Below are 26,050 nucleotides of genomic sequence, written 5' to 3'. Positions count from 1 at the left end.
TCTTTTTCAGCAGGATGGGTCCTAAGATTTAGAACCAAGAAAACCACCCATCAGTTCGAAAACATTCATTGTAACACACTAATCCTATTTACTCCTGATGGCTTTGTTTCTTAGATTCTTTATTTTTTCTGCTCAGTGAATTTTCTGCTCCTTGAATTAAACGTAATAATTAAGGTCTTTAAGCAGAACTTCCTCCATTGAGGCCAAATCCATGCATTTAGATAAATCAGCTAACCAGAAAAAGCCAGAAACTGAATTTGTTCTCCATTTTTGCCGTTTTTTAGTTATATGTGCCCTTGACTGGCATGGTGGAAATGGAGAACATATTTAGCTGTGTGGAGCATTCTTAACATTCAGTGTAGAAAAATGTTTCAAATGGCTCCTGGGTTGCTATGAAACCATGAGTACTGATCTCAAATAAATACCTTTGTCAGCCACCATAAATGATCTTACTCTGCATGTTGAGGACATGGGACTCTGCTCATCATGTGTGCTGATATTCATCTGATGTCATCAGTCTTTTGGGGGAAGACTTCTCCTCTGAGCATACAAACAGAAATAAAATACTTTGCTTGCCAGTAGAGGATGGAGGGACACGATAGTCTTTTAGGAATCCCTTGTTCTGCCCTCGCATACTTTCTAACATTGCAAGGGATTTCCTTTAAATAAATCCAGTCTCTGTTCTTCCTCCTTATTCCAGATGGACCATGACCCCCGAAACCCTGCATATATTGCCACCCAGGGCCCTCTCCCTGCTACTGTTGCTGACTTCTGGCAGGTAAGTTAAACATCTCTTTGAAAACTGAATTTATGTCACAAGTTTTCCTGTGCTTCTTGGAATGTAATTTGTATAAAAATATGTTGTGCTTGAGTCATTATAGGTGGAATAACCTCAATTCAAACATCTTTTTAAAATCTAGTACATGGATATTCAAGCCATTTATATATAAGACAAGCCCTGCTAAGGAATAGTTGATCTGAAAACTAGACTGAAAACCTCAGGCCAAAGTATTCATATTTTAGTGCCAGGTTTCTGTAATTAAATTACTGCCAAGGATTCAGTGATTTTCAGAGGGCCTGACCTTCTGAAGAGTGTAGCCACAATTCATTGTCACTCTCCAGATCAGAAAGGACCGAACATTGAGTGCCATGAATTTTCCCATTGAAACCTATTCCTCACATGTCGCAGTTCCCCCGTATGCTTAAATCCTTACCTTTTCCCTACCATAGGCAGTCAGGACCCAGCTTCATGAATTTAAGTAGGGGCAGAATTTTTTGCAGTATTGGGGCTAAATGGAGTAGTTATTGATGCACAATTCGGAGTTTACGTGGCATACAGGTGTTTTAGTGCTGGTGCAGCTCTCAGATTTGGACCTACACATTTTGCCAGGGTAGATGTGTCTGATGGTGTGATGGATATATGTGTTAGATACTCCTTTGGAAGTACAGAAGTGTGTCTGAAAGTTTACAGAAGCTGTCTGGGGAGGAGGCCAGCTGGGGCTTATTATCAACATGAACATATGTTTTTTATTTTTTGTTTTGCATTATGAATTTAGAAGTTTTTGTTCTGAAGATAGAAAACGTCTGTGTGACAATTTCAGAAGTGTCATTGTATTTTAACAGCTTGCATCAGTTGAAATAATCTCTTCATCTGCATCACCTGACCTATCATTAGAAAGTATTAAGTGATCCCTATGTCACGATTTCCTACTTTTTCTGATGAGAAATCAGGACATTTTTGAAAAAATCATTGAATTTTGGGTGTGTGGATATTGAACTGCTCAGTCCAAGATATTTTGGGACTGGTTTCTAGAAGGGCAGAGCAAATGCTTTCTGCTTGAAGTCAAGTGAGCTTTTGGTCTGGATTAAATTTGCAAGTAACTTGTGATTTTTGTCTTCCCTATTTGGTAGTTAGCTAGAATTGAGAAGACTGATCTTTTTTGCTTGGCACGTGGATTCTTTATAAGAGGCATGATACTTGAGGATGTATTTGTTAAGTTACACAAGTTACACATGGAAAGTAAAATAGTTTATTAGCTATTCTTTAACGACATTTTATGATTCCTAGGGCCTAGGTTTTTAATTGTTTATTTTTGCATATTTGTATATCTACATTTTGTGTACTTTGACCTGTAAATGCCCCTTTACATGTTGAAAAATATATGTTCTCATTTTTAAATGAGGAATTTGAAAAGCCCACTTTGTGTAAGCATTGCAGAAATCAGAATTAATCATACAAGCATAGTATGAAGGATATCTTTTGTTCTTCCCCCCCACCAGTTTGAACAGTTAGGCAACCTGCCTGCATGGTCACAAAGACTACAATTGAAATGTTGTTTCTTTGTTCTGTGATCCAATCTTCTCCATTCCAACCTCATACTCAAAAGATCTCTTTCTCTGCTTCCTTTCCTCATGCTATTTTGTGTGCTATTTTGCTATTTTCTGCTCTTTTTGCTGGTTCTCTTCCCAGTAATCCATCAGTGAAAGTTCACTCCAGCTCCCCACCAGATTTGCCATAAACATCTCCTCAGAAACCATTTGGTAGCTATGGTTCAGCTTCAGTTCGGGTGTGGCTGTGTCCATTTTTGATGTGATGCTCTTTTACTATTTCTTCTGTTAGGTTCCATAGAAAAGGTGTTTCCTGACATTTATTTTGATGATGTCTGTCACTTCAACATAACAATCTGCCTATGCCAGATTGGTCCAATACCCACTTATCTTAAACTTCCTACAGATCACATTTCAATGTGCCGGTTCCTGTCCCAAGCCTTTTACACAGCCCAGGGTATCAACCAGATGTAATAAACAGGCCCAGAGAGATGAGCTCCTCACCGAACACTGCATCCACAACCACCGACATGAAGGAGATCCAGTGTACAAGTCAAAAGCCATGGCTTGAAGATATTGCAGTTTATGTCCAGTTGCAGGAGAAAAGTTCAGTTCTATTTTTCAACTAATAGTGCCTATTTTAATGTAAAGAATAGGAAACCTGAATTTGCTATGGAAAAGAGTCTTCACTCCTGTCAGGGCACAATCCATTGATATTTACTTGGATACAGTTTTCTGTAGTTTATGGTGCTTCCATGATGCTGCCACCAGGGATTGTTTAAAGATTCAGTTATTCATTCCTGATACATCTTCTCAGTGGTTCTCCTCCCTCTCCCTCCTCCACTTAATGCCAGCTGTTGCAGAGTTGTGTTGCTGTTTTCCCTTTTTCGTGCTCAGTGAAGCAGTTTTCTAGCTGATAGTGAGAAGAGTGACTTGACTCCAGAAAGATCTGGGACTATTCTGCTGTTCCTTGTCTAAATGCACAATGTCATGCTTTAGCAAGTCCAACAGAAACCCTTGGAGCTTGGCATCACATTCCATGGCAATATTTACTGGATGTATTTCTTCTTATTTTTGCAGAGATTTAGCTGCTAAAATTCCCGAGAGCCAAGGTACACAGTGGACATCAGCCACTTCGTCGTGTCTTGGCTGAAAGGCTGCCCCAGAAAGAACCTGTTGTTATTGCTTCCCCTCCTGTAGGCATTTCAAGCTGACTTTTAGAAAATTCTTGCCTACAGAGCATTTGTTTTACTTGAAAGTGTAAGGCAACTTTCTTGGCATTTACAACACAGCTGATACGCACAATGAAATCCAAACTGCTTCTGATCTGTCCTGACTGTCTACACTTCATGCTCACATTCCAGATATAGTTTCTAAACCTGCTTTCTCTTAACTTTCATTATATTCTCCCACCAATCAGTGACTACATCTAGAGTAGCAAGCAGTCTGGCCCACTATGAATGGATTTGTGGAATGTCACAATACTTTGTAGGTTTTACCAAACAGATAATTTAGTTTTAGGTAATCTTTTTTTTTCCTAGTTTTACTGGCAGGCCCCTCTAAAACCTGTTATGTTGATCCCGTGCCCAGTATTTTAGTGCAAGTACTGTTAGACACTCAGCGATCAAATTCCCATTTACTGTATTCGAGTTGCCCACATCCAAACCAAGATCATAGTTAGCTCAGTGCCTTTGCTTTCTAGGCAGAGCTTTTTCATACAGCATTGATGATGCTTGGTCCAGGCACACATAGTTTAGCATTCTTAGTTCAGGTGAGCAGGTCCAAGCATAGTACCACTATGGAACTGAAGAGGCACCAGTTCCATTGATCTCACTAGAGACCACTTCTTGGAAGATTAGGTCTTTTGGGTAGGATGGAGAGGAGCAGGTATCATTCTTCAGTACCACCTAACTTGAGCCACTAGAGTTGGCCATTAGTCTCAGAATTTTCTGTACAACTTCCTGTTCATTTGGTTTCCGTGTTGACCTGACAGACCAGCTTGATGGAAGTTTGTCTTTTGTCTTTCGAAGGCACAATGTTTGGGTTGGAGATGGTCCAAATGCCTGGATATTGGTCATTTGCAAATGGTGTTGAAATTTGTATATGTGGTAAGAAAAATAATAATAAAAAAGGCAATAGTCTCACACTGGCTTTTCAAATGGCAAAAGATCTCCATGGTTATCTGTGTCCCTCCAGTTTACTTCTCCAGCTCCTTAGATTCTTGGCATAGCTTCTCTAAGCCAGCAAGTGTCAAGTTAGTTCCAACTTTCCTGGCTTACCTATTTCTTTGAAAACTTTCTAGCCTGCAGGAGTTGTGATGTCAGTCATCTCATTGATCTGTTTTTCCACAGGGCTTCCTAATCTATCTGGATGCTCTGTGTTGGCGGCTCAAGCAGAGATTTCATCTCTGCCTGCTTGTCATCTCTTGGACCACTCTGGAAATTTTCCAGCCACTACTTTAATTAATTTTGAAAAGCCTCCAGCTGATTTAAGTCTTCTTTTAATTTTGTCTTGTCTTGTTTTCATCTCTTTTTACCAATTACTATTTCTGAGAAATACATCCTTCATTGATTCTATTTTTGATCAGTGGGAATTCCACCTCAAGATTCCCTTTCTCAAAAACTGGATGACTGTCCTCACATGGTATTAATCCCTTTTTACCTGAGTGCTTAAACAGTTTGTCAGGTCTCTGTGTTGTTTTCTTCTCAGCTGGAAAGAAAATTCATCCTTGGGACAGGGTTTTGCTTTGATAGAGTTCCATTTTATTTACAAAGAAAGAACAGAGTTTTATTTCCTTGAACAAAGACAGAATCAAATAACAGTCAATAACTTCTTTTTTCCAGACCTCATTCACCCAGTGTTTTACCCCCAACCTCTCTTTCAGCTTTTCTTCTACCAGGATCACAATGCTAGTTTGTTGAGCTGTGCTCGTGGTTTTTTTATTCCTTTTACACATTTATGCTGCTTATCGGAATTAATCATCTTGCCTTGATTAATGCTCTCTCTCTGCATTAAGCATATCAGTTTCTAGAGAAACTCATGGGTCCATATGCTTCATGTTTCTCTTGTTTTTGATGATAACTTCTGTAATTTCGGTTATCAGGCTTCATAAAAGAGTTTGCTTGTTTCTTACATTTATCTTGAATGAAAGGTGATGATTTTGTCCAGCAGCTTCAGTGAGATTTCACTCAGCTCTTTCACATAGCGCTATTAAAATTCAACATCTCTTTGAACATAATTCAAAAGAAAGAGGATGTAGAACATTTCTGATCTATAACAAGTTTTCACAGCAGGAGTTCCATGTTGTGAATAATTCTGGAGGCATAAAATTTTATTATTTTCAGTATGCACTGGGTTATAATTCCATGAAATATTTGACATGAAGTACATGTCTTAACTTGCAAAGTATTCTAAGAAGCAAGGGATGATAATATGCAAGAAGCTGTTTCTAAGAGTTAGGATACTTAGAACCAACTGTCCTTGCACTGAAAAATTGTTCTTAATTATGCTGGTTTTATAAATTGCATGTCTGCTAAGGTTCGTCATCTCCAAATGGAGATTTCTGTAGGAAGCCTTAATTTCTCCCTCTGGAAAATACCCCATATCATGTCTTTCTTTCATAGATCTACCCACGTTTGTCCTTCTTTTCCCTCCTTCTTTTTGGAGGGAAGTGCATTTTCGCATTTTTTTATTTTACCACATTAAGTGAAATAGGGGGAGGGAACAAGCACTTCCTGCCATGCTTTAGTTGCCTTAGAAAATGAACTCATATGTGGTATATATATTTTTATAAGCATTTGTTGTGTTCCTGTGACGTCCTCCCTCCATGACAAACATAATTAATCATTATCTGAACATTACAGAAGTTCTACAGAAGGAGTAGAGAAATATGATTTTCCTCATTTTGCAAATGCTGAGTAAAGTACAGAGCACCTATAACAGTAAGTCATGAGAGTAAATTAAATGTAGTCTATACTTGTAGTTTAGACCAGAAAATTCCATGGGTTTTGACTAGATAGATCTGTATCTCAGGCTAAATAGATCCCCCAATGCCTGAGTCCCTGAAGGGCTCCAGTTTGGCAAGGATGACTGAGCAGACACCACTCATGAACAGCACCGAGTCAGACACAGGAGCAGGAAGGCAGACTTCAAGTGCTGCCCCTTTGTGGTTAGGATGCTCCTCTAGGAATCAAGGAAAACCTTCATCATCCTACGTGTTCTGAATCAAACCCATGCTTTTCCTTACCCCATCTTTCCGCCATTATTTGTCAGTACATGAAATAATCTTGAAACTGGAAATGCTCTTCACCCTCCTTGTTAGAGCTGCACATCTCTTGCTGACAAACAAAAGGAGACCACACTGGAGTGGAGGTTTGCATTGTTGTCGCTATAGTGACTGGGGAAACCTCATCTCTGTTCCCTTGATTATTTTTGTATTTTATTGCAAGACTGTTAAATGTAAAGTGCAGAAGGTGTCCCAAGAGTAAAGTCCATTGCCCTAATATGAGCCAGGGAGTTCAACTGCCATTTCCTTTTCGCTGCCTCAGCCCTGCCTTTCTTAATCTAAAACTATTTTTACTTTTCTCCCTGTTCAGGAGTAAATTATCAGCATCAGTCCAAAAAACTGACTATTGGTTTTCTCCCAGATCACAACAGCATATTAAAAACTGATTCCTGAGTCGCAGTCTTGAGGACGTGATAAATCTTTGCATGTCTAATCAGCAACACTTGCTTCTCTCTTCCCGTTTTGGAATTCAACAAAAGAAATACAAAATACTGTCAGTTGATTGTTTCCTCTGTAAAAAGGATTAGTCATCAGTAGTCTCCAAGGGCAAATCACATAGCAGGAGACCATGTCCCCATAGCTGAATGAGTCTTCCAGCAAAATCAGTGTTCCAAGCCCATGGGCTGAGTAGGAACAACTGTACCAAACCCTCCTCAGTTCTAATTGCTGGTTTCTGTACTCCCAGTTCAGCACGTTTTGTGAGTGCTGAAATTAATTTACAGACTAAATTATTCTTCTGCATTTTGTTCTGTGCAGACACGGTGCTTTCAAGCAGTTTTGATTCCCAAGTTTTATTTTCTTTGCCTGGAATGGGACTTCCTGCATGTCTAATCAGTTCTCACCTTCAGAAAGAAGAGCAGATGAAAACCAACAGAAAGCAATTCAATGTGTAAAATATGCATATTTTAATTTAATAAAGGAAAAACAGCAAGGGAGACATAGGCACAGAACAGTAGCCCCTAGAGTTCTAGTAACTTGTCAAGCCATGAGAAATAAATATAGCATTAGTAATTCCATAAGCGTTCAGTGAAGGAGTCTGCTTTTACCACGCTCGCTTCTAATTATGGTTCTGGTTGGAGAAGGTAGTTAGAAATGGTCCGTTAAAATTTGTATCCCTTTATTGTTTAGTTTCCACATTTTCAATACTAAAGGAAAAGCTAATTTCTGATGATTTTGGTGGACTTTTGCTCCTTAATGTGGCTTTGTCAGCAGTGCAACTCTAAACAGAGCTCATATTTAAATTATTTAATAATAAGGCTTGAGTTAGGAGTCTACTGAGAAGAATAAGAGCAGTTTATGTCTTTCTGAGAAAGCAGAAATTATTGCAACACATACAGTCATCTTGAGTTTGCCTTTCCCGCTGACTTCCAAACAAGTGTTGCTGCAACAGCAGGGGACATAATATCATATATAAATACAATGTATTTATACATGTATACAGTGTATTTATATATGGTCCTCTCTGAAAACATTTTTCCATCTGCAGTCAGATACTTTTTAAATTAGGTACAGATTGTTGACCATTCATCTTCCAACCTACAGATTTCCTTAACTGTCAGGCACAGTTATGATCTTGCTAATGACAATTCTGACCTTGCCAGATTTGACTCATTTCATATTAAAATTATATCATTTACAAACAAATATTTCACAAAAACAGTTTGTATGACTTTTTGACTGGCATACGTTGTGAAGTTCTAGTTGATAACAAAAATCTAAATTTAACCCAATTTTTTTTCTTCAGTTAAAAGATCCCCATTTTTTTTAAAGCTTGTGATGTCGCAGCTGAGTTAATTATTTTCACAATATGTAATGGGATTAATGTTATCTGATGCAACAAGGGTTATTGCCTTGCTTTGTTGTTTCTTTAGGACTTGTGTTTATTCATGTTGAGTTTTGATCATTAGAAATTATTTGGGTTCTGTTTGGTGGTTCATCTGCTTTTCCAAGTCCTTGCGTTTACCAATTATACCAATTGTATGGCAAGCCTAAAAGACTGAAAAGGTAAATTCTGTAGTTTGCTGGAGGTCTCTCCCAGAAAGCAGGTGGTGTGATTAGCATGTTATATTTAGTGAACTGGCTGGATTTAAATTATTATCCCATCTATTTTCTACTTTTAAGTCATTGCATTTTAGAAACTTCTCCACTAGTCTCCATTAAATGAAGAGTGTCTGGGCAAAGCTCATATCTTATCATTTCCCCATCACTAAAATGACAAAAATGACTGAAAAAAGAAGTTTGGGGAGAATCATTTATTATAAAAAGAAGCTTCAAATTGATGAAGTGTCTGGAAAAAAAAGGGGGTTCATATTAACCATTTTATTTACAAGCTAGTAAACAAGGACATTTTAAAGTATAAGCTATCAAAAAGTGATGTTTTATCAGATTTATGGCAGTGTTGTAACACTGATTCTGCTATTTGTGACTTTGTTTTTCTCATTACATGAAAAACCAATTCCGTGCTCCTTTTCAAGTAATTCTTACTAAATATAATTCATCCCAATGTGGAAGCCCTTTGTATGGGGCTGGCAGTGCTGGATAACCACAGCATGAGGTCTCTACACTTGGTGGATTTCATCAACAGGAAATTCTGAGGATCTTGAATGCTCTGCTTATCTTTGGGTTGTGGGATTCAGCCTTTAATTTGCAGAAAATGGAATAGGATGGTGTTTTTCTTGTCCAAGGAGTGTTCTTAGAATGATACATATAGCAGAACCTCATTAAAGATCATTACTATGTTACTCTCTAGGCCTACAGGCTGAAGGTGGACATGTCACATAAAACTCTGCAGTGTCCTCCCTTTTCAGCAAAGAATACACTGCAGGCTCTGCAGTGAGCTCCTGTACAGAACTCGGGCTTTATCGTTCCCATTCACAGCACTCCATTCAACATTTCTTCTTCTACTGACAGTATTACCATAAATTACAAACAGGAACCTGCCTGTGCTAAGTGATTTAAATAAGTTTAGTTTTATATATTGCAAATATATACATGTGTATATTATATAATGTATATATAGAAATATATTTAGTTTTTGTAGGCACTTAGAGTCTAAGGCTTAATTTTGCTGGGCTCTACGTAAAAAGAAAAGCTTCTGTTCTCTTTATTCTTCTATCACATTGTGCAAGCATACAAAGTTCAGAAATATGTGAATTACTTCATATTTGGAACTGCACTTTTTCCTCCAAGTCCAGCTGAAAAGTCTCTTTGGTAACCACAGGCGCTTCTCCAGAGGCTGTGCTGCAATTGTGCAGACCAGATCTGGGCTACCTGTTCTTTCTTTACCAAGACACATTCTTGGGGCCACTTTCTAGTTTGTGGACATGTCTGGACACTGAACACAGCCAAGTGTGAAGTGCTGGGAGATGCAGATTCTGAAAGTCCCATCAACTGCTTAAAGATGGGGAGGTGAACAGATGACAGCGTAAAACTCTGTGAACTGCCTTTGACTCATCCTGCTTCTGCGTTATTTAGAATGAAATACAGATACCAGCCTGATGTTCCAATATTTAAGTTAGCAAGGAAACAAAGAAAATGCTGTAGTCCTCCAGTCACAGGCTGTGAGCCTTAGTGAAAATCCCATCTCAATGGTACACACAGGAGATTCAGGGACATTTGCTTGTAACAGGAATGAAGGCACTAGATTGTATTGCCTTCTTGATTTAGTAGATTTGACTTCTACTTTTCACACAATGACCTAAAAGAAATATTATACCCCAGAGTAACTTTGAAATTGTTTGTTTAAATTAACTTTCATTTGGATTTATGCTTAATGAAATCTTCAGAGATGCAGACAGCCCCTCTCTAATGAAATGCTCTGTCTTTGAACCAATGAACAGGGTTGCCAAACTGTAAGGATTCCTCTCTAAATGAGTGGGCTTTTATAATGTTACACTTGGGTGGCACAAGCAGAGTGCTCGATGATTAGTTTATGGTCTAGATCATTGTATTTTTATTACACTCATAAAAACTGTGTTTCTCCTCATTTTCGTAATGGCTTCAATGAGCTTCTATACCTTCTAGAGGCACATTAAATCGTTATGTGATGAAAGTACTGATTTAGTGGGGCTAGTTTTAAAGTAAGATGCATGTTTTGAATTCTTATCTTAGTCTGATTGCTGGCTGAAAAAGGTGAAACTACATTAGAATGAATGAAATCTGTATCATCTTCCTTACATATAAAGAAGGTTTCCAGCTGTGGCCTGAAACAAATGCAGTACAAAAAAGATAAAAACAATAAATATACATCTGTCTGTAAAGTGTCTATAATTTTAAAGGATGTTTAAATGGTTTTGTGGCATTGTGAGGTTTTAACATGAGGACGAGGAAATTACAGACATTTTTATTTTAAAAACCTTTTTAAGGGGTTAAAAGAAAAAAAAGATTCTTTTTAAATTCCACTGTATTTTTTTTACCCCCCTTCTTTTCAAAATGATAAATAACTCTATTCTGTGTAAACCCTAGATTCATTTCTCTAAATAATTCTAAGCCAGTTTTAAAAGTTGTTTTAATTATGTCACAAAATGAAAAAAGGGAAGAAAAATGTTATTTGTTTCTCTATATGCAAGCTATTCTTAAAAGAGAAGACAACATCATTATCCATGAATGGGAAACCTTTTTATTTGATATGTAATTAAAAAAAATAATCCTTGAATTGAATGTATCATCTCATCTTTGCACAGTTTAGACAAAGGCCTTTTTTGTTGACAAAATTTACATGTCAATACAGTTGCTTATAAATATTTCTGTGAAATAAACATAACCCTTCACAAAAAGAGCAGTTTACTCTTCATTTAGTAATTTTATATGCTAGCAAAAAGACAATGAATGTTGTATGCAAATATAACATCAATGTACAGCATAATAATAACAGTTTTTAGTGATTATGCTGCTTGGTATTAATTCATAGGAGCCTTTTTGTTCAGCCATGGGCTGTGTTTGGAACAGAGATATGCCAGACCAGAGCAACTCTGCTTGTTTGCTGTTTCTGAGAGACATCCACAAATCCTTTAGTTGAGGATGTGCTTGATTCTTGTATCCTATTCTGTGGCTGGTCTAAATTATTAAGTGATCATGCTGGCAGTGAAGATACTCTCTTTTCCTCTGTTCCTGCTGTACCTGTGCTCTGTGAGTGCACTGTCTGCAGCACAAGCTGGATTTTCCTTCTACCTCCAGAAAAAAAAAAAGGAAAGTAAAAGAGGAAAACAGAACTAGAAAAAATAATGAAAGAAAAATAAAGTAGAAAAGAGGGAAAGAGAAAGGAAAATTAAAAGGAAAAGAAAATTAAAAAGAAGAAAGGAAAAAGGAAGAAAGAAAACATAGCAAAAATGGAAGGAAAGAAAGAAGGAAAAAGAAAGTAATGCACATTTGCAACGAATCTTTTACAAATGTGCATTTGGAGGGATGATTTTTCCACCCAAAATGTTCCTGGAAAAACAGATTTGCTTTGAATTTTTCTTGCCTTTTCTTCATTACTGTTGTTCAGATGCAACTTTTATGATTGTTCCAGCAGTGCAGCATTTTAATGGCTTTTGCTACTTGGCAAACTGAAAAAAGACGTGGGGTTGAGAACACAAACGGGTTTCAGAACATGTGACTTTAGTAAGTCTGTGCTGCTTTGGTGTTAAATATCAAATCTTAAATAGATGGGTGTTCTGCAAGCACCATTCAGTGTTCCTTTAGTGGATCTAAAAGTTTGACAGAAAAGCGGTTGAACACAGTACCAGGAGCAAGGAGAGTTTTTGTGGATGACCTGAATTGAAATCACAGGAAATTCTTTAATATTTCATGGACGCCTGCAAAATATGGTGCCAGTTTATTCAGGGATTTGAAAGCAGCTGCAGAGTAAAAGTGTCTAATGAAAATGAAATAAATTTTCTGTGAATGGAATAAATTTTGATTGTGTGTCTGAGTGCAGTAATTATACATGTCACGCAGTAATTAGGCAGTCACAATGTGGCCACGGTGTCTTTCTTTGTCTGCAGATGGTCTGGGAGAACGGCTGTGTCGTTATTGTCATGCTGACACCCCTCGTGGAAAACGGAGTCAAACAGTGCTACCACTATTGGCCAGACGAAGGGTCAAACCTCTACCACATCTACGAGGTACCTACACAAAATATCTGGTTGCAAACGTGACAGTAAGTGCAGGGGCTGATTCCATGCGGGGCAGAATGGTGTTGGAGGCAATCTAACCTGGAGGTCGAGCGGAGGACTCTGAAATACACTTGGTGTGCCTTCGAGTAGTTTCACATTCGCAAATAAATTGGAGCGCAGCTTTAACAGCAAGGTAGTTTCCACTGAATAAAATACAGTAAATAATGAGTGAAATATTGCAATATTAAAAGGGACAATAATTTTTGCATTTCGAATGTTTTTGCAACTGGTTGACATCGAAAGCATGTATTTGTATTTATATTTTACAGGAAAATAGTATTTTTGGTACTAGATAATTTTGCCTTAGGATAGCCATATGTAAATCCTTGTAGAAAAACCTCTATATTGCTGTAGTAATTAATCCTATCTATTTTTATCTCTTGCCTCAGTCACAACAACAAATATATATTTTTATTTTCTGCTTTGCATTTCTAGCCCAAAATATCATATCATGAGTTTTGTTGCAATTCAACATTGACAATGACTGTCAGATTTTTCCAGTGGTCAAGCTGTGTAGAGGAAGAAAATAATACCACAATGCCAAATATGAAGAAATGTGGAGAACTTGTGAAGAAATACTGTTATTTAAACTAAAATGGGAATAAAGTCATTTTCTGAAAAGATGAGCTCTGTAAATAAGCTGCATTTTTTAATGCTTATCTTCCTTCATAGCAAAAGAAACTGAATTTTCACTTCTCATGTGAATTCAACTCAGATTTTTAAGACCTCTGAGAGTGGCTTGGGTGATGCATTTGTGGGCATTTATGAAAAGAAAGCAACTGCCAGTCTAACACATTTTCAATACAAAATATCTTTTGTATTCACATAATGTTATAAATATTAAATTTAGTGAAATTTCACTTTGCATTAAAGTTGTCAAAATTTTTCTTATCTTTTCAATAGCAATGGCAGCTAACCCCTTCCTGACAGCTACACTGATTGCTAAATCAATTTTTTCTTTTTTTCCCCATACTGGCCAATTTGCTAATAAAAATAAAATTTTCATGCAGTTCCTTCATCCCAGAAATCTTACACCTGCAATCCTGAAGACGTGACTTGCAACCAAAATTGCTGATCTCCATTTGTTCCTTCCTGTGGGTGTAGGTAAATCTTGTCTCTGAGCACATCTGGTGCGAGGATTTCCTCGTGAGGAGCTTCTACCTGAAGAACCTTCAGACGAACGAGACCCGCACAGTGACGCAGTTCCACTTCCTCAGCTGGAACGATCAGAGGGTTCCTGCTTCCACCAGATCACTTCTGGATTTCCGCAGGTAAAGCACAAAGTATGGCAGTTCATTTAAAACGATACAGATCTGAGGAACTAGACTAGTGCTTTTATTTCTCCTTCGAAGATTTTTGGGTTGAAAGGGGGCTCCTCAGCCTGTGATGCCACAATGCTAAACTAACAGAAGTATCTTCAGCAGGTTGATGTTTAGTGTTTCCTCACACAGAGATGTTGCCTGGGTTTAAGACATCTTCGTTTCCCATTTAGAGATCGACATCTTTCCTCCCTTTGTATAATCTTCAGTGCTTCTGTATTTCTTTGTTTTTCAAGTATTTATCCATTCTGCAACTTCCAGGCTTTTTGTGTGGCTCCCCTAAGATCCTTATTTCAGGACTCTCACAAATAAATTAGGAAGAATGAGCATGCTTGAAAAAAAGAATCACAATGGAGTCATATGGCAATAGCGTCATTCCCATGGGACCATTTGCTCATAAGGATCCAACAGTGAGGTCTGTAGACCTTTGGCTGCAGGAAGGTGGAAGTCTGAAAAAGCAGATGAAAATGTTGACAAAGTGTACCCTTTGGAACTTTAAAGAGAGTCAGTGTGGCTTTAAAATACAAATATACAAAGGCAAAAGCTGTGAAAGTCCTTGCCACCTTCTCTAATGTTTGCTGCGCCTATCTAAATTTTAATTTGAAAATTAAAGCCATGCATGATAAATACTGGAGCGAAATAATCTTCATTTGATTGCAAACCGTGCCCAGTGCATCACGTGTAGGTGTTAGCGTGCACCAGCTAATCCACAGCGATGCGCTTATGACTAATGAAAAGAATCTTCAGGAGGTTTGGGGAGTTGGTGCTCAATCCACCAGCGGCCTGTGGGATCGCGTGTTCTTCTCTCTGCTCTACAGTATTATCTACAACCCCCCGAAGTGATTATAAGGGGCTCAGTGCTCAAAAGGTCCAAACTTGTTTCTTTCAATGAGTGCTGGGAGCTCTGACTGATGCCAGTCGAAGCTGTGCATCTGCACCCGAGGGGAGAAGCTGGCATACAGCCAACAGGAGCTGGTTGCACAGTTGTCTGTTGACAAAATTTTACCCTTAAAAACTTAGGACTAAATGCCGCCCTTCATCCACTCAGTATTCTTGTACGTATTGCAAGGCTTTTCAAAGCAGAGAGACATCTCACACGGTGCAGGTCAGGTAATGGAGTGCAGCTGCTCTGAGTCACTTGGAGCTGTGGCTAGGTGAGGATGTAAGGATACACTACAGAGTCGCAACACAAAAGCGGTAGTGGAGCAAGGAAGCGCAGCCATAGGATGGAGTTGAAATTGTAATTGAATTTTCAAGGTTTTCTTCTCTGGGTTCAACTTTAATATGATTTTTGTAGGTTGATTTCCCTTTGCTTGTGGTACTGAGGAAGTTGCCTGTAGTGAATTTCTGTAGTGAGAATTGTGAATCGGTTCCATTAAGCTGTGTGAGGCTGCAGCACAGAGCCAGTGCAGCGTCCGGCTTTGCTCTTTTCAAAGTTAGTGGGAAATCTGTTAGCAATTCTAACTAGAGCATAAATGAGCCTGTACAGCCAGGACATCTGAAGTTCAGAGCACCTCGCCTCTGACTAGTTTCAGTAAGGATTGAGGTCCCTGCGTGAGCTGCAGGATTAGATCTACAGTAAGTCACAGTTCACATCGCCAAGAAAGTGCTTCTTAGAGTGACATTGTGTAAGGGTTAAATAGCCGTGTTGAAGAAGTGTTGTGCAATACTTTGAAAAAGAAAAATGATAACTAGCTGAGAAAAGTAGTGGAGCTGCCATTCTTTGTATTTTAAGCCAGTATGGGAATGAACCTGTTAAGATTTAATTGAATTCTGAGTGTTCATTTCACATGTATTCACAGTCCAGTGTAGGGTACTGTAATCATTTGCTACGTGCAGATTTTGTACAATGAACTCATAGTACTGAATGCATAGTAAAATTCCACCTGAAAAGGAATTTTGGCATGCACAATAGCTGGTCTATGAATCTCAGTTTTCTTGGTCATCTGATCTTCCTTTTTTTTTTTTTTTTTTTTTTTGTTCTCTTTTAATGACAAAAAACCTAATGCACTATTGCTAAAATAATGTATTTGGAATTCATTTATACAATACATGTTTTGCACCTGAAGCTTTCTATTTAAAGTACAAACTCTGCTGGATTACGACAGCTGAGTCATAAAGCCCCCAGAAAAATGTCTCACAGTGCTAGCATACTCTTAGTAGAGTAGTGCTAGGAAGGGGCTGCTCTCATTTCTTTTAATCTTATCTATGTTTTTATGTGCATTCAGTGTGTTTGTATATATATATGGATATGTGTGTATATTTATATATTCACATACATATATGAAATTAAGCATATACATAACCAACCCTCTATTTTTTATAATTCATCACCAAGAAAAATTGGATTCCCAAAATTACCTTGCCCAGAGTCTGTGGAATTATGGACCTTAAAATTTTTATTGAAGTAAATTTTGCAAGTCTCTTTGAAAACTGAAAGCTTACATTTCTCTTACTATGTATCAAACAGTGATTTAGATGATTTTGCATCTAGCAGATACATTAAACCTTGTTGAATAATCTATCATACTTTCATAATGTAGGAATAAATTGCCAAAAAGAGATTATTCTATATACACTTTGCAAATCTGTACAAAAGACAGTCCCTGAGAGGTGAGGCTACTACGGAAACCACTGGTCAGTTTTAAATGCTTCTGGAGTCCTAATTTCATTTTGAACAATAGACCAATCATTATTGCTCTGGACTAGCTTGTTAGTCATGCACTGATATGTGTCATTAAATATTTCTTGAGCCCAGAGGGAGCACATTTACACTTTAAAGAGGGACTGCTAAGCTAAAAGATAATTAGTATCACATGTGAGGGCTTTGCTTAAAATATATATCTATTATGCTATCACTTCTCGCTGTGTGCAATGGCATTTACTAACACTGCTCACTTTAAAAATGGACAAATTCTTATTTTGCCAGCTAATTAGCGGTTGCCAGTGTCATTTTTGTGATGTTGCAGCTAGTAATATGAGCCCAGTTGCATAGTCACAAAAGTGATCATTGGAAACTGTGACTCTGCTGCAGGGACAATGTGGGAAACCCCTTTTCTGAGCCTCTAACGACCTCTGACCTTTGCTTGCTGATGGTTTGCATGATGATTTCTTTTTCACTCAATGAGCCAAGGGTTGGTTTGTATTACTAATCATTCTTTCTAAGTTAATTCTTCCTGTATTTGTATATATATATATAATATATATTTTCTTCAACATTCAAGAACCTTGCTTACTGATGAATTTTCAGCTCACTCTCATTAGCCAGAACTAAGAATGAAATGAGATGTTGCTGCACTTCTAAATATTTTCATAAGCTATATATAGACAAAGCTATGAACCAGCTGGATTGAAATCCTTTGTTTTAATGTGTTTTCTGAAATGTGTGATAATGAAAATGTTTGAAACGCCTTCAATAAAACTGACAAACATAAGGTGTCTTTCCCTAACGTGTCTCTGGCTGTCTGATTTACTGAGAGGTCTGATAGATTTAGATTGAGTTTGTCATTGAAATTATATTAGGACTTTGGTAGATGGCTAGTCACAACATGCAGATATCATATTAGTGGTGCCACACTAGGAACAAAGGAGCCACACAAGCAGAAAGAGAAACGGTAAATACCCCTCTGCTGTGATTAGCTTTTATTTAATACTATAAATGGAAAAACAGCTCTTTACTAATGCACATGATAGGGGTGGGGGGAGAGTGACCAGCTGCAAGTTGGGGAATGCAGGTTGACTATATCAGGTGTTGGTACAGACATTTCAAATATAATTTACTATACAATACAAAAAAAAAAAAATCAATACCAGGCTTTATATCATATAGAAGGAGCTGATCCTCAAGATCTGACCATCAAGAATTGAATGGTTCATTCATGTGAAAACTGCTGCAGCCCAAGTCATTGAAGTTTTGCTTCGTACTACCTGCATATAGATGTATTTATGGACATATAAATGGTCCATTTAACTTCTGAAGTCATGTTCTTCTCAATGGCTTACCACTCATTTAATAAGAACATTGTTCTACTGCATTAATTACTTACATCTAGGGAATATAAATAGAGACAGAATGTCTCTGCAAGTATGATTTACATAGGTAAGCAAGAGAGTAAGAATGGTGAAAAGTTCCTGAATTCAAATGTTTAAAGGGAATCCCTACAAGAACTTAATATTGTTGTCAAGTTTGGTTAGAATCATAAGTAACAAAAAGAAGAATGTGAAAACATGGTTTCATAGGATATCACCAATACGTCCATAGCCTGTTTGGGTTGAGTTCCAGGTATCCCAACACCCTGTCAGAAGTTTAGGCATCTTCAGGCTATACTGTAAGCAGTGTTTAAAGATATGTGCATGTTTTCACAGCACAGATGTTAGTGAATAGATGAACAGCCAAGAACTAAATGATTCAGTAGGTTAGTTATGCTTTAAAATTCATAATAACATCACACCACTGTTGTCAAATTTCAGCAGCTCCCTTCAGTTTAGTGATCAGGATCCTGTGTAGCACTTATACTGAGCTGAGGCCTATTAGAGGGTCTGGGCACCCCTTGGAGGCTGCCCTATGAAATGATTTTATAGGACATCTTCTAGCTCCAGTAAACTCAAACATCTCATCAAATAATTTGAATGAAAGGTTTTGATTTCTTGAAGCAATGCTTTCCCATTTTAGCCTTTATTCATCTTGCCTTGTTAACATATGTGTGCATATTTTATGGGTTTTTGGCCTGTAACGTACTTGACATGCAAAATATATCCTAGAGCAAAAGAGAGGGCTTGGGATTTTGGTTTTTCTGAGGCAATTTAAATAGATTTAAACCAATTTTGTGGGCTCTATTCTTAGACTGAGTATCTTGGTTTGCTTCAGCACTAGTTATTTCCTTCATTGAGTTTACATATCAGCTGACCTGTTCTGTGGCTATACTTTTATTGATTGATTTCACATATATTCTCTTGCCACTGAGAATGTTTAACCAGGACACTGTTGAAGACAACAAGGTGTAAATATTAAATATATAACCCTTTTGCAGTTGAACCAAAGCAGTAGACCCAAAGCTTACTGATGGGTTTAGTTATTTTTACTATGATAAGATTACATTTTAGAATTTTTAAGAAGCGTTTCAGGAGATTTGGCATTTGCCTTTCTGGGAAGAAGTGGTGTTACAAATCAGCACACATTGTACAAAGTGTAGTGGGATAGCCTTTTTAATTTTGTATTCAGTTTGATGCCCCTTGATATTTCTTTGAGCAAGCTCACGAACTCAAAGTTTGTTTCAAAATTAAAGCATCTCAAGATAATCTTCATTTTGGAGCTAAGACATGAACCATTTGAGAAAATAGCTCATTTATTTTGCCCAGACACTAGTAATAATGGAATGTTTTCTGGGATTTCTATGGCAGCAAAGCAGAATCAAGCTTTAAACAAGATTACCTACCAAACAGCTTGTTTTATTAGGAAACTATCAACCTGAGTATTTCTTTAAAGACAGCAATATTTGTGTTTTCTTACTGCTTATTTTTGACAGTTGGCTAAAGAAACAGTATCTAATATGCTTAATTAATTTTTTGTGTCTGTTTTATTTCAGAAAAGTAAACAAGTGCTACAGGGGTCGCTCTTGTCCAGTAGTTGTTCATTGCAGGCAAGTACAATTTTTAAAATAGCTTTAGAGAGATCTGTATGTGTAAGAATTTAACATAGATATGAACAAAGTGGGCAAATTAAAGCTTTACTTGAATCACTAAACAGTGAGGTAGACTAAAAGTGTTAAGTATAATTCAACTGAGTTTTAATGCTATTTAATACTTAGGATCTGTTTTCATAATAAAATTATCCTTTCAACTGATTTTGTAGATGTTGAGCCATGACTTAACAATGTCTGGCCACACTTTCTGGTATAAGTAGCACTTCAATTTCATACATCTCCTTCAAAATTATAGATGTTCTTTGCATGCCCTCCCAATTTAGTCTGCTTTATTTTAGTTGCACTCAATTATGTTTTATTTCTTCTTTGCTTGTTTTTAGAGATTATGGTAAGAAGAGAGCAATCTCAGGGAGTAGAAACCTGTCCAGAGATTGAGTAATCCTTTAAGAGTATTTTTAGGCCTGACAATGTGATAGATGCACACAAAAGCAGTCAGGCAGTTCAGTGGAAAAGTTTGCCATAATAACAGTAATGTTGGGTTTTGCCATTGGAGGTTCTGACTTATAAGGAAAATGTTGCTCTTATTTATCAAAAATATCCTTGTAGATAATGAAGACAGCAAAACAGCCCTGCTAAGAGGCAGGATGTTTGCCATGCGGCACTTCACTTTGGATGGGAGGGAGGAGGGAGGGGACATGTTTCTCACGTGTGGCTCAGCCAAGTGAGGATGCAAGGAGCTGAATGCTCCAAGGGGGGGCTTGTCTGCATTGCCTTCAGGAAACCTGAGAAAAAAACGATTTGATGCACAATGAAGAGCCTTCAAGTTTCTTGCTCTTTCCTTACTGTGATGGATGCAAATATCTACCATGAGCTCAGCAGTTTTTGTTTTTATTGAGCCTGATTGCTGTCTTGTCTCTCATTATTCAGCTTAACTAATAAGATTGTGTCTTTGTTCCCTCCATAGACAGAGAAAAAAAAAACTTATCACCACTAGCTCCTTTTCTCTAAACAGCGATCTAGTGACTGAAAGAAAAAAATCTCTGTCTACAGAAATTGTTTCATAGTCTGCCTGTAAACAGAATGCAATAACGCGCTTCGTGCTGTTCTATTATTTTTCCTTCTGTTAATTCTTGTACCCAAATTGAGCTATCAATAAAAATAATGGTTTAATTATTAAAACTACATACCAGTCTAATGGGTCACACATGCACCTTTGTAAAAATTTTGGGGAGGGAAAGAAAAAAAGCTTTTACTTAAAGTCTTAATTATGTTTGCTAACAGCAGCTCTAAAAGAGCATCATGCTGGCAATTACACATTGCTCTCTGAAAGGGACACAAGCTGCATTCAGATTAAGGAGCTTTTCTTCTCCCGAGGCTTGGTCTCACATCTCTGAGGAATGGTTACTGATAAACAAAAGTTAAAGCTATTTCTTAGGACTTACAAGATAATATTTTTTCTGGTCATTGCTACTAGGGAAGAAATAAAGGAAAAGGTACAGAGAAAAAACAAACCACTCATATAGTGAAGAAAGTGTAGTCCTCAGAAGTCAAATATTCTTGAACAGGTCTCTGCATTCCTTCTGACCACTGTGTTCAAATGCAATCTGTGGCATTTTTGACTGTTCTGGATAATGTTCTAGTCAAAGTTACTCTGAGTTCTTGATCTCATACATGAGTGACAGTAAGATCACTGTATGTCCACTTTTTGGACAGAAATGGTATCCTGGTTTAGGGTTTTCCACTGTTGTTTAAAATGTTTTTTCTTGCATAAACAAAACTTGGCTTAAAAAATCAAAACAAAGCCCTGTTATCCATGCAGGGTAGTAGTTAATCTTCCACGACCAGCTTGTGTTTATTCTTTCTCTCTTAAGCTTTCTCTCCTCTCAGTACCCTCCTTTAACCCCTCATTCTCTCCTCACCCACCATGTGTACACTATAACAGTAAGGGCAGGTACCTTCATGTTGAGTCTAGATGCACATTGATAGGTTTTATTTTTTCTTTTTCCTTTTCTGTTGGCAGCGATGGTGCGGGAAGAAGTGGAACCTACATTCTAATTGACATGGTTCTCAATAAAATGGCCAAAGGTGAGAATCGAAAGGCTTGTTACTTCCTCGGTACTGAAAGATGTGCTTGTGTTGCCATGACAACAGTGGGGGAGCAATATTCACAGAAAATCTGAGAATAAATTAGAGGCAAATGGTACTCTTTCCTGAATGTTCTGTAGTTTATTTTCATACCTAACACAAATGCTTTTTGAATGAGAGGTGTGTTTGTGCTGTTGAGAAGTATTTGAATTTTTAAATTTATCATTTAAAATAGTTACCTCAGCTTTCAGAAGAGATGCCTTGGGGCTGCAAAATCATAATTTAGTGGTTACAGGACCTGGGTCCCGGGCTGTGTCATGTCTGTTGCCTGGTCCCCTTGTCACCCCACCATGATGGTAAGATGTGATTATTTTCCTTTCTGGAGCTGCCCATTGCCACCAAAGTGTGTAGAGGTGGTGATGCCAGACAGGGCCTCATGTCTGGCACAGATTTGTTTCTTAGAAGGAAAAAGACTGTAGTGAACAGAACAGAGGACTGAAAATAAGTCTCCATTCCCAGTTCTGGCACTATCTGATATTGAACAATGTATTTAACTTTTCTGTTTCTTAGAAGTCTCATCTGTGATACATAATTTTATGACGTGGGAAATAATCTGTCAACTAAACATAAACTTTTGTTTGTTTAAAATGAACAATCTATAGATTCTCTAGAGAGTGGGACCATTCCTTTATTTTTTCTTGATTGGTAAATTGTTCATGGTGGGAAGCACTTGAAATACCCTGAAATAATCTTTGTTAGAACTAAACGAATTTTTAACGCTGATACTGTCTTCAGAAGGAAGGAGGGTGAGAGTGGGCATGTAAACCTGACCAAATAAACAAAAAGAAATTTGCCTTTATTGACTCTTAACCTGAGTTCTTAAGCTACATCTGGCATTATGCACACGTGTATTTAATGAAAAAGGATTAGTTGTAAAAACATACTAATTTATAGAGAGAAACAATATTTAGTTCGTTGAATTCTAATCACTTTACAGTTTTTGTTGAAGTTCTTCTAACATAGACATATTTTTATGTGTAGTTTAAAAATACTCTCCATGCTTTGCAGTCATCTGCTGTTGCATCCTGAATATTCCAGTCCTCTGGGACATGGTGGCATCCGGTCCCTTTAGAAAGAAGATTTTAGCTTTTTTCTTTTTTCTCTCCAGATTCTGTTAACGTGTCTCATCAAACATGGACTGAATTTTCTGCCCGCAAGCATCATGTGGAAATTGCCACTGATGCTAAAAGAAGTTGTATGTTTGCCTTCTCCTTTGCGCTGTACTGAAAATAAATTTTTCAGTGGGATGAGATTAGTTTTTCATGCTCATTGGAAAATAGGTTTTTGCTCTGTGAAGGGATATGGAGATATTTCCAATGCTTGTTACTTGCCACATGACAACCTGGACTTTAAAAATAGAAGCAATGGTACATCATAAAATTACTGTAGACCTTTGTTAAGTGTTTGTTCACTCACTTCGGCCATCAGCAGTAAGAAGCCATAATGAAAACTAGATTTAAAGTATATGCAATTTATTGGCATAAGGAAGTAAATGAGAAGTATTTTCTAGCTCGGGGCTTTCAGCCACTTAAGGGAGGGTTGACTTTGTTGTAAAAGCACTGAAGAATGCCATTTATTGACTCCATTGTACCATGTAATGTCAAATTCCATTTTAAGTGTGGGCTTAGAGCTTCACAATGCCAGACAAGTCATGTGAAACTGGCCAGAGAAAGGCGTCACAGGGCTTTTTGGAGATCGGTCACCCCCATTTTGTTCTTGACCTGCTCCCCTCTGCCCGTGGGGGTGTGCAACGCGAAATCCCCTGACCTGGTGCTTTGGCTGGAGTTTAAATGAAAGATCAAAGGGCAGAGCGGGCATCTCAGCCCTGCTGAGGTGGGCCTTTCCCAGGCTGTCACACTGTGCGGCCGCCAAAGGTTTTGTTCGGGCGGGAGCCGCGGCCCAGCCTGTGCGGCCGGGGCCCTCTTTGTCTGGCCTGAGAAGCTGGAGGCCCAGGTTGAGGATCCAATGTTCATCAAATGATCAAAGGCCTGAAGCCCTGGACATGAAATCTTTCTTTCCATTTCCTTTTCTTAGAGAATGAATTGCACGAGTGGCAAAGAATGCCCTTTCCAAAGCTTTTATGTGCAGTGCGAGGGCTAACTTCAGAGTCCTTCAGCGCTGAACATAAAAATGTAAGTGCACTTTCAATCTGGGCCCAGCTGCAGGGCCAGCATCGAGGAACCCTTCTTTCAAAAAGGCCTTTAAGGATTAAGGCCTTCAGTCTTTCAAAAAAAAAAAAAACCCACAGCTAAAAAAAAAACCACCACGGACTTTTAAGAATAAACTTAGAATAATTTGAGTTTCTTGTTCCACGGTCTGGTTTATTAGAAAGTAGACAATAATGCATTTTTAAATCAAAGTAAATAGAGGAGTACTTAGTTTCAGCAGTGGGAAAGTAGAAAGCAATCAATAAATGCCTTGGCTCTTTAGTGGGGTCTTTAATAGGGTAGGTTGGGCAAAGGAGCTCCTTTTTCATGTAACGATTTACTTCCCTGCATTCTCTTAGACAGTTAACTGTAAATGCCTTTGTCATTTACAATTTCTTCCACTGTTCATTAAATTAGTGGTAACACTTAGTCTATTAAACACGTTATAAATTCATATCTTCTACTATCCTGCTGTTGCCAACCCTCACATTATTTTAGATGCTGAAAACCACCAACAAGGGACCTGTTTCTAAAGCCTAAAGCAGGGGAAAAGAAATCAAGCTGGGGAGGATTTTGTGCTTGACATCTTCCACATCAGTTTGACAGTCCCAACCCCTTTGATGAAGGGAATTTTAAGGAACGAAAATTTAAAGAAGCAAAGCATCTTGGCTCAGGGCACTTGCAGGACAGTAAAAGTTGGTACCAAGGGCAGAAATGCTCCTGTGGTGTACTTGGGGGGTGAATTGAGCTGGTAGAAAAATGTGCAAGAGCTCACAGGGGCACTGGGATGGATTTGCTCTTGGGGGTGGTTCTTAATGAATTTCAGTGTCCTCGCGGTACATGAAATTACTGCATCTGTGCACTTACTCCAAACAGCCACATTAAATAATCTGAGATACTGGAATAGTCAGAGAGCAGCAGTGTCTATCCAGTGCTATAATTCCTGTGTCATGTCAGCAGCAAGTTTTCAATGCAAAGTATATCCTTTTGTTTTGTTGTTCCAACAATTAATGTAGCTATTTATCGTGTAGTTTATTACTGTAATTTTTTTTCTTCCTAGCTTCCTGTGCTGTTGCCTAGAAGGTTTGGACCAGTTGATCCTTGAGGTCCCATTCCAACCTGGTGTTCTATGATTCTGTGATATGTAGAGGCCCTGATCCTATACCCATCAAAGCAATAAGGAAAACTAAACAGTGTTAAATCTGGCCTTACAGTAACATATTTAAATACTATTTAACATGTTTTAACTATGATACCTATTTGACTATGATAACTATTTGTACATGGGTGTTACAGTTTTAAGACAGTCACCAAATCACCTCTCATTTCCATGACAGCCAGCTTAGGACAAGATTTAGTTTTGAGTTAGAAGCTGAGAAGTGATTTAGTTCAGCCCACGTGCATTTTCATTATTTAAATAGATACAGAAAATTATAATGGATTGTTTTTGTAGATAACAATGCTTGCTGGATTTTTGATAGGGACTGTTTCTCTGAGGCTGACTTCTGCTGAGAATCTCAACATTCTTGATGTATTTACAAGTTTTATCCTTTGTTACTAGGGAAGATAAGATGATTTAGATTTCATTTCCTTGATATTCTTTCCTCACCCTAAACTCACAATAATGCTGAGCTGATCAGTTTTTTTTCTTTTTGTGCAATCTAGAGAAAAGTTGAGAATTTTCTCATTTCATGTCTTTCCCGCAGGCTTCTTGTAGTGACTAAAAGTGTGATATATTGCAAGACATTTTTATTGAGTGTTCTTGTCACACACACACCCCCAAAAAAAAAAAAAAAGAAAAGAAAAAAAAAAGAAAAAAATGAGATTATGAGTCTTCCCACTTTCATTTTTCTGAACTGAGAGGCTTGGATAGTGTAGATAATAGTTTGATTTTTAGATATTAATCCAGCCAGCAGCTGCTTAGGGTTTGCTGACCATTCATTTTCTTGTGTTTGAACTAGCTGAAACAAGATGAGTCAAAGGGAAGGCGAATATGAATTTTAAAATCCTTTTAAAGTATTGATTTCCA

General features: G+C 37.8%; 1 protein-coding gene across 3 annotated transcripts in view; it reads left to right on the top strand.

Moving 5' to 3' along the window:
- The window catches only part of PTPRN2 (protein tyrosine phosphatase receptor type N2), a 651,283-nt gene that overhangs the window by 604,111 nt on the left and 21,122 nt on the right, over positions 1 to 26,050 (top strand). For all 3 annotated transcript variants that reach the window (XM_039548283.1, XM_039548281.1, XM_039548282.1), the window contains 5 exons: positions 701 to 778; positions 12,598 to 12,717; positions 13,873 to 14,039; positions 19,673 to 19,726; positions 21,750 to 21,814. In XM_039548283.1, coding sequence (XP_039404217.1) covers positions 701 to 778; positions 12,598 to 12,717; positions 13,873 to 14,039; positions 19,673 to 19,726; positions 21,750 to 21,814 — 484 coding nt within the window. The remainder of the gene's footprint in view (positions 1 to 700; positions 779 to 12,597; positions 12,718 to 13,872; positions 14,040 to 19,672; positions 19,727 to 21,749; positions 21,815 to 26,050) is intronic.

Source organism: Corvus cornix, chromosome 2 (assembly GCF_000738735.6).
Source record: "Corvus cornix cornix isolate S_Up_H32 chromosome 2, ASM73873v5, whole genome shotgun sequence".
Lineage (NCBI taxonomy): Eukaryota > Metazoa > Chordata > Aves > Passeriformes > Corvidae > Corvus > Corvus cornix.
The sequence above is the reverse complement of the archived record's forward strand: the minus strand, read 5'-3'. Positions and strand labels throughout refer to the sequence as shown.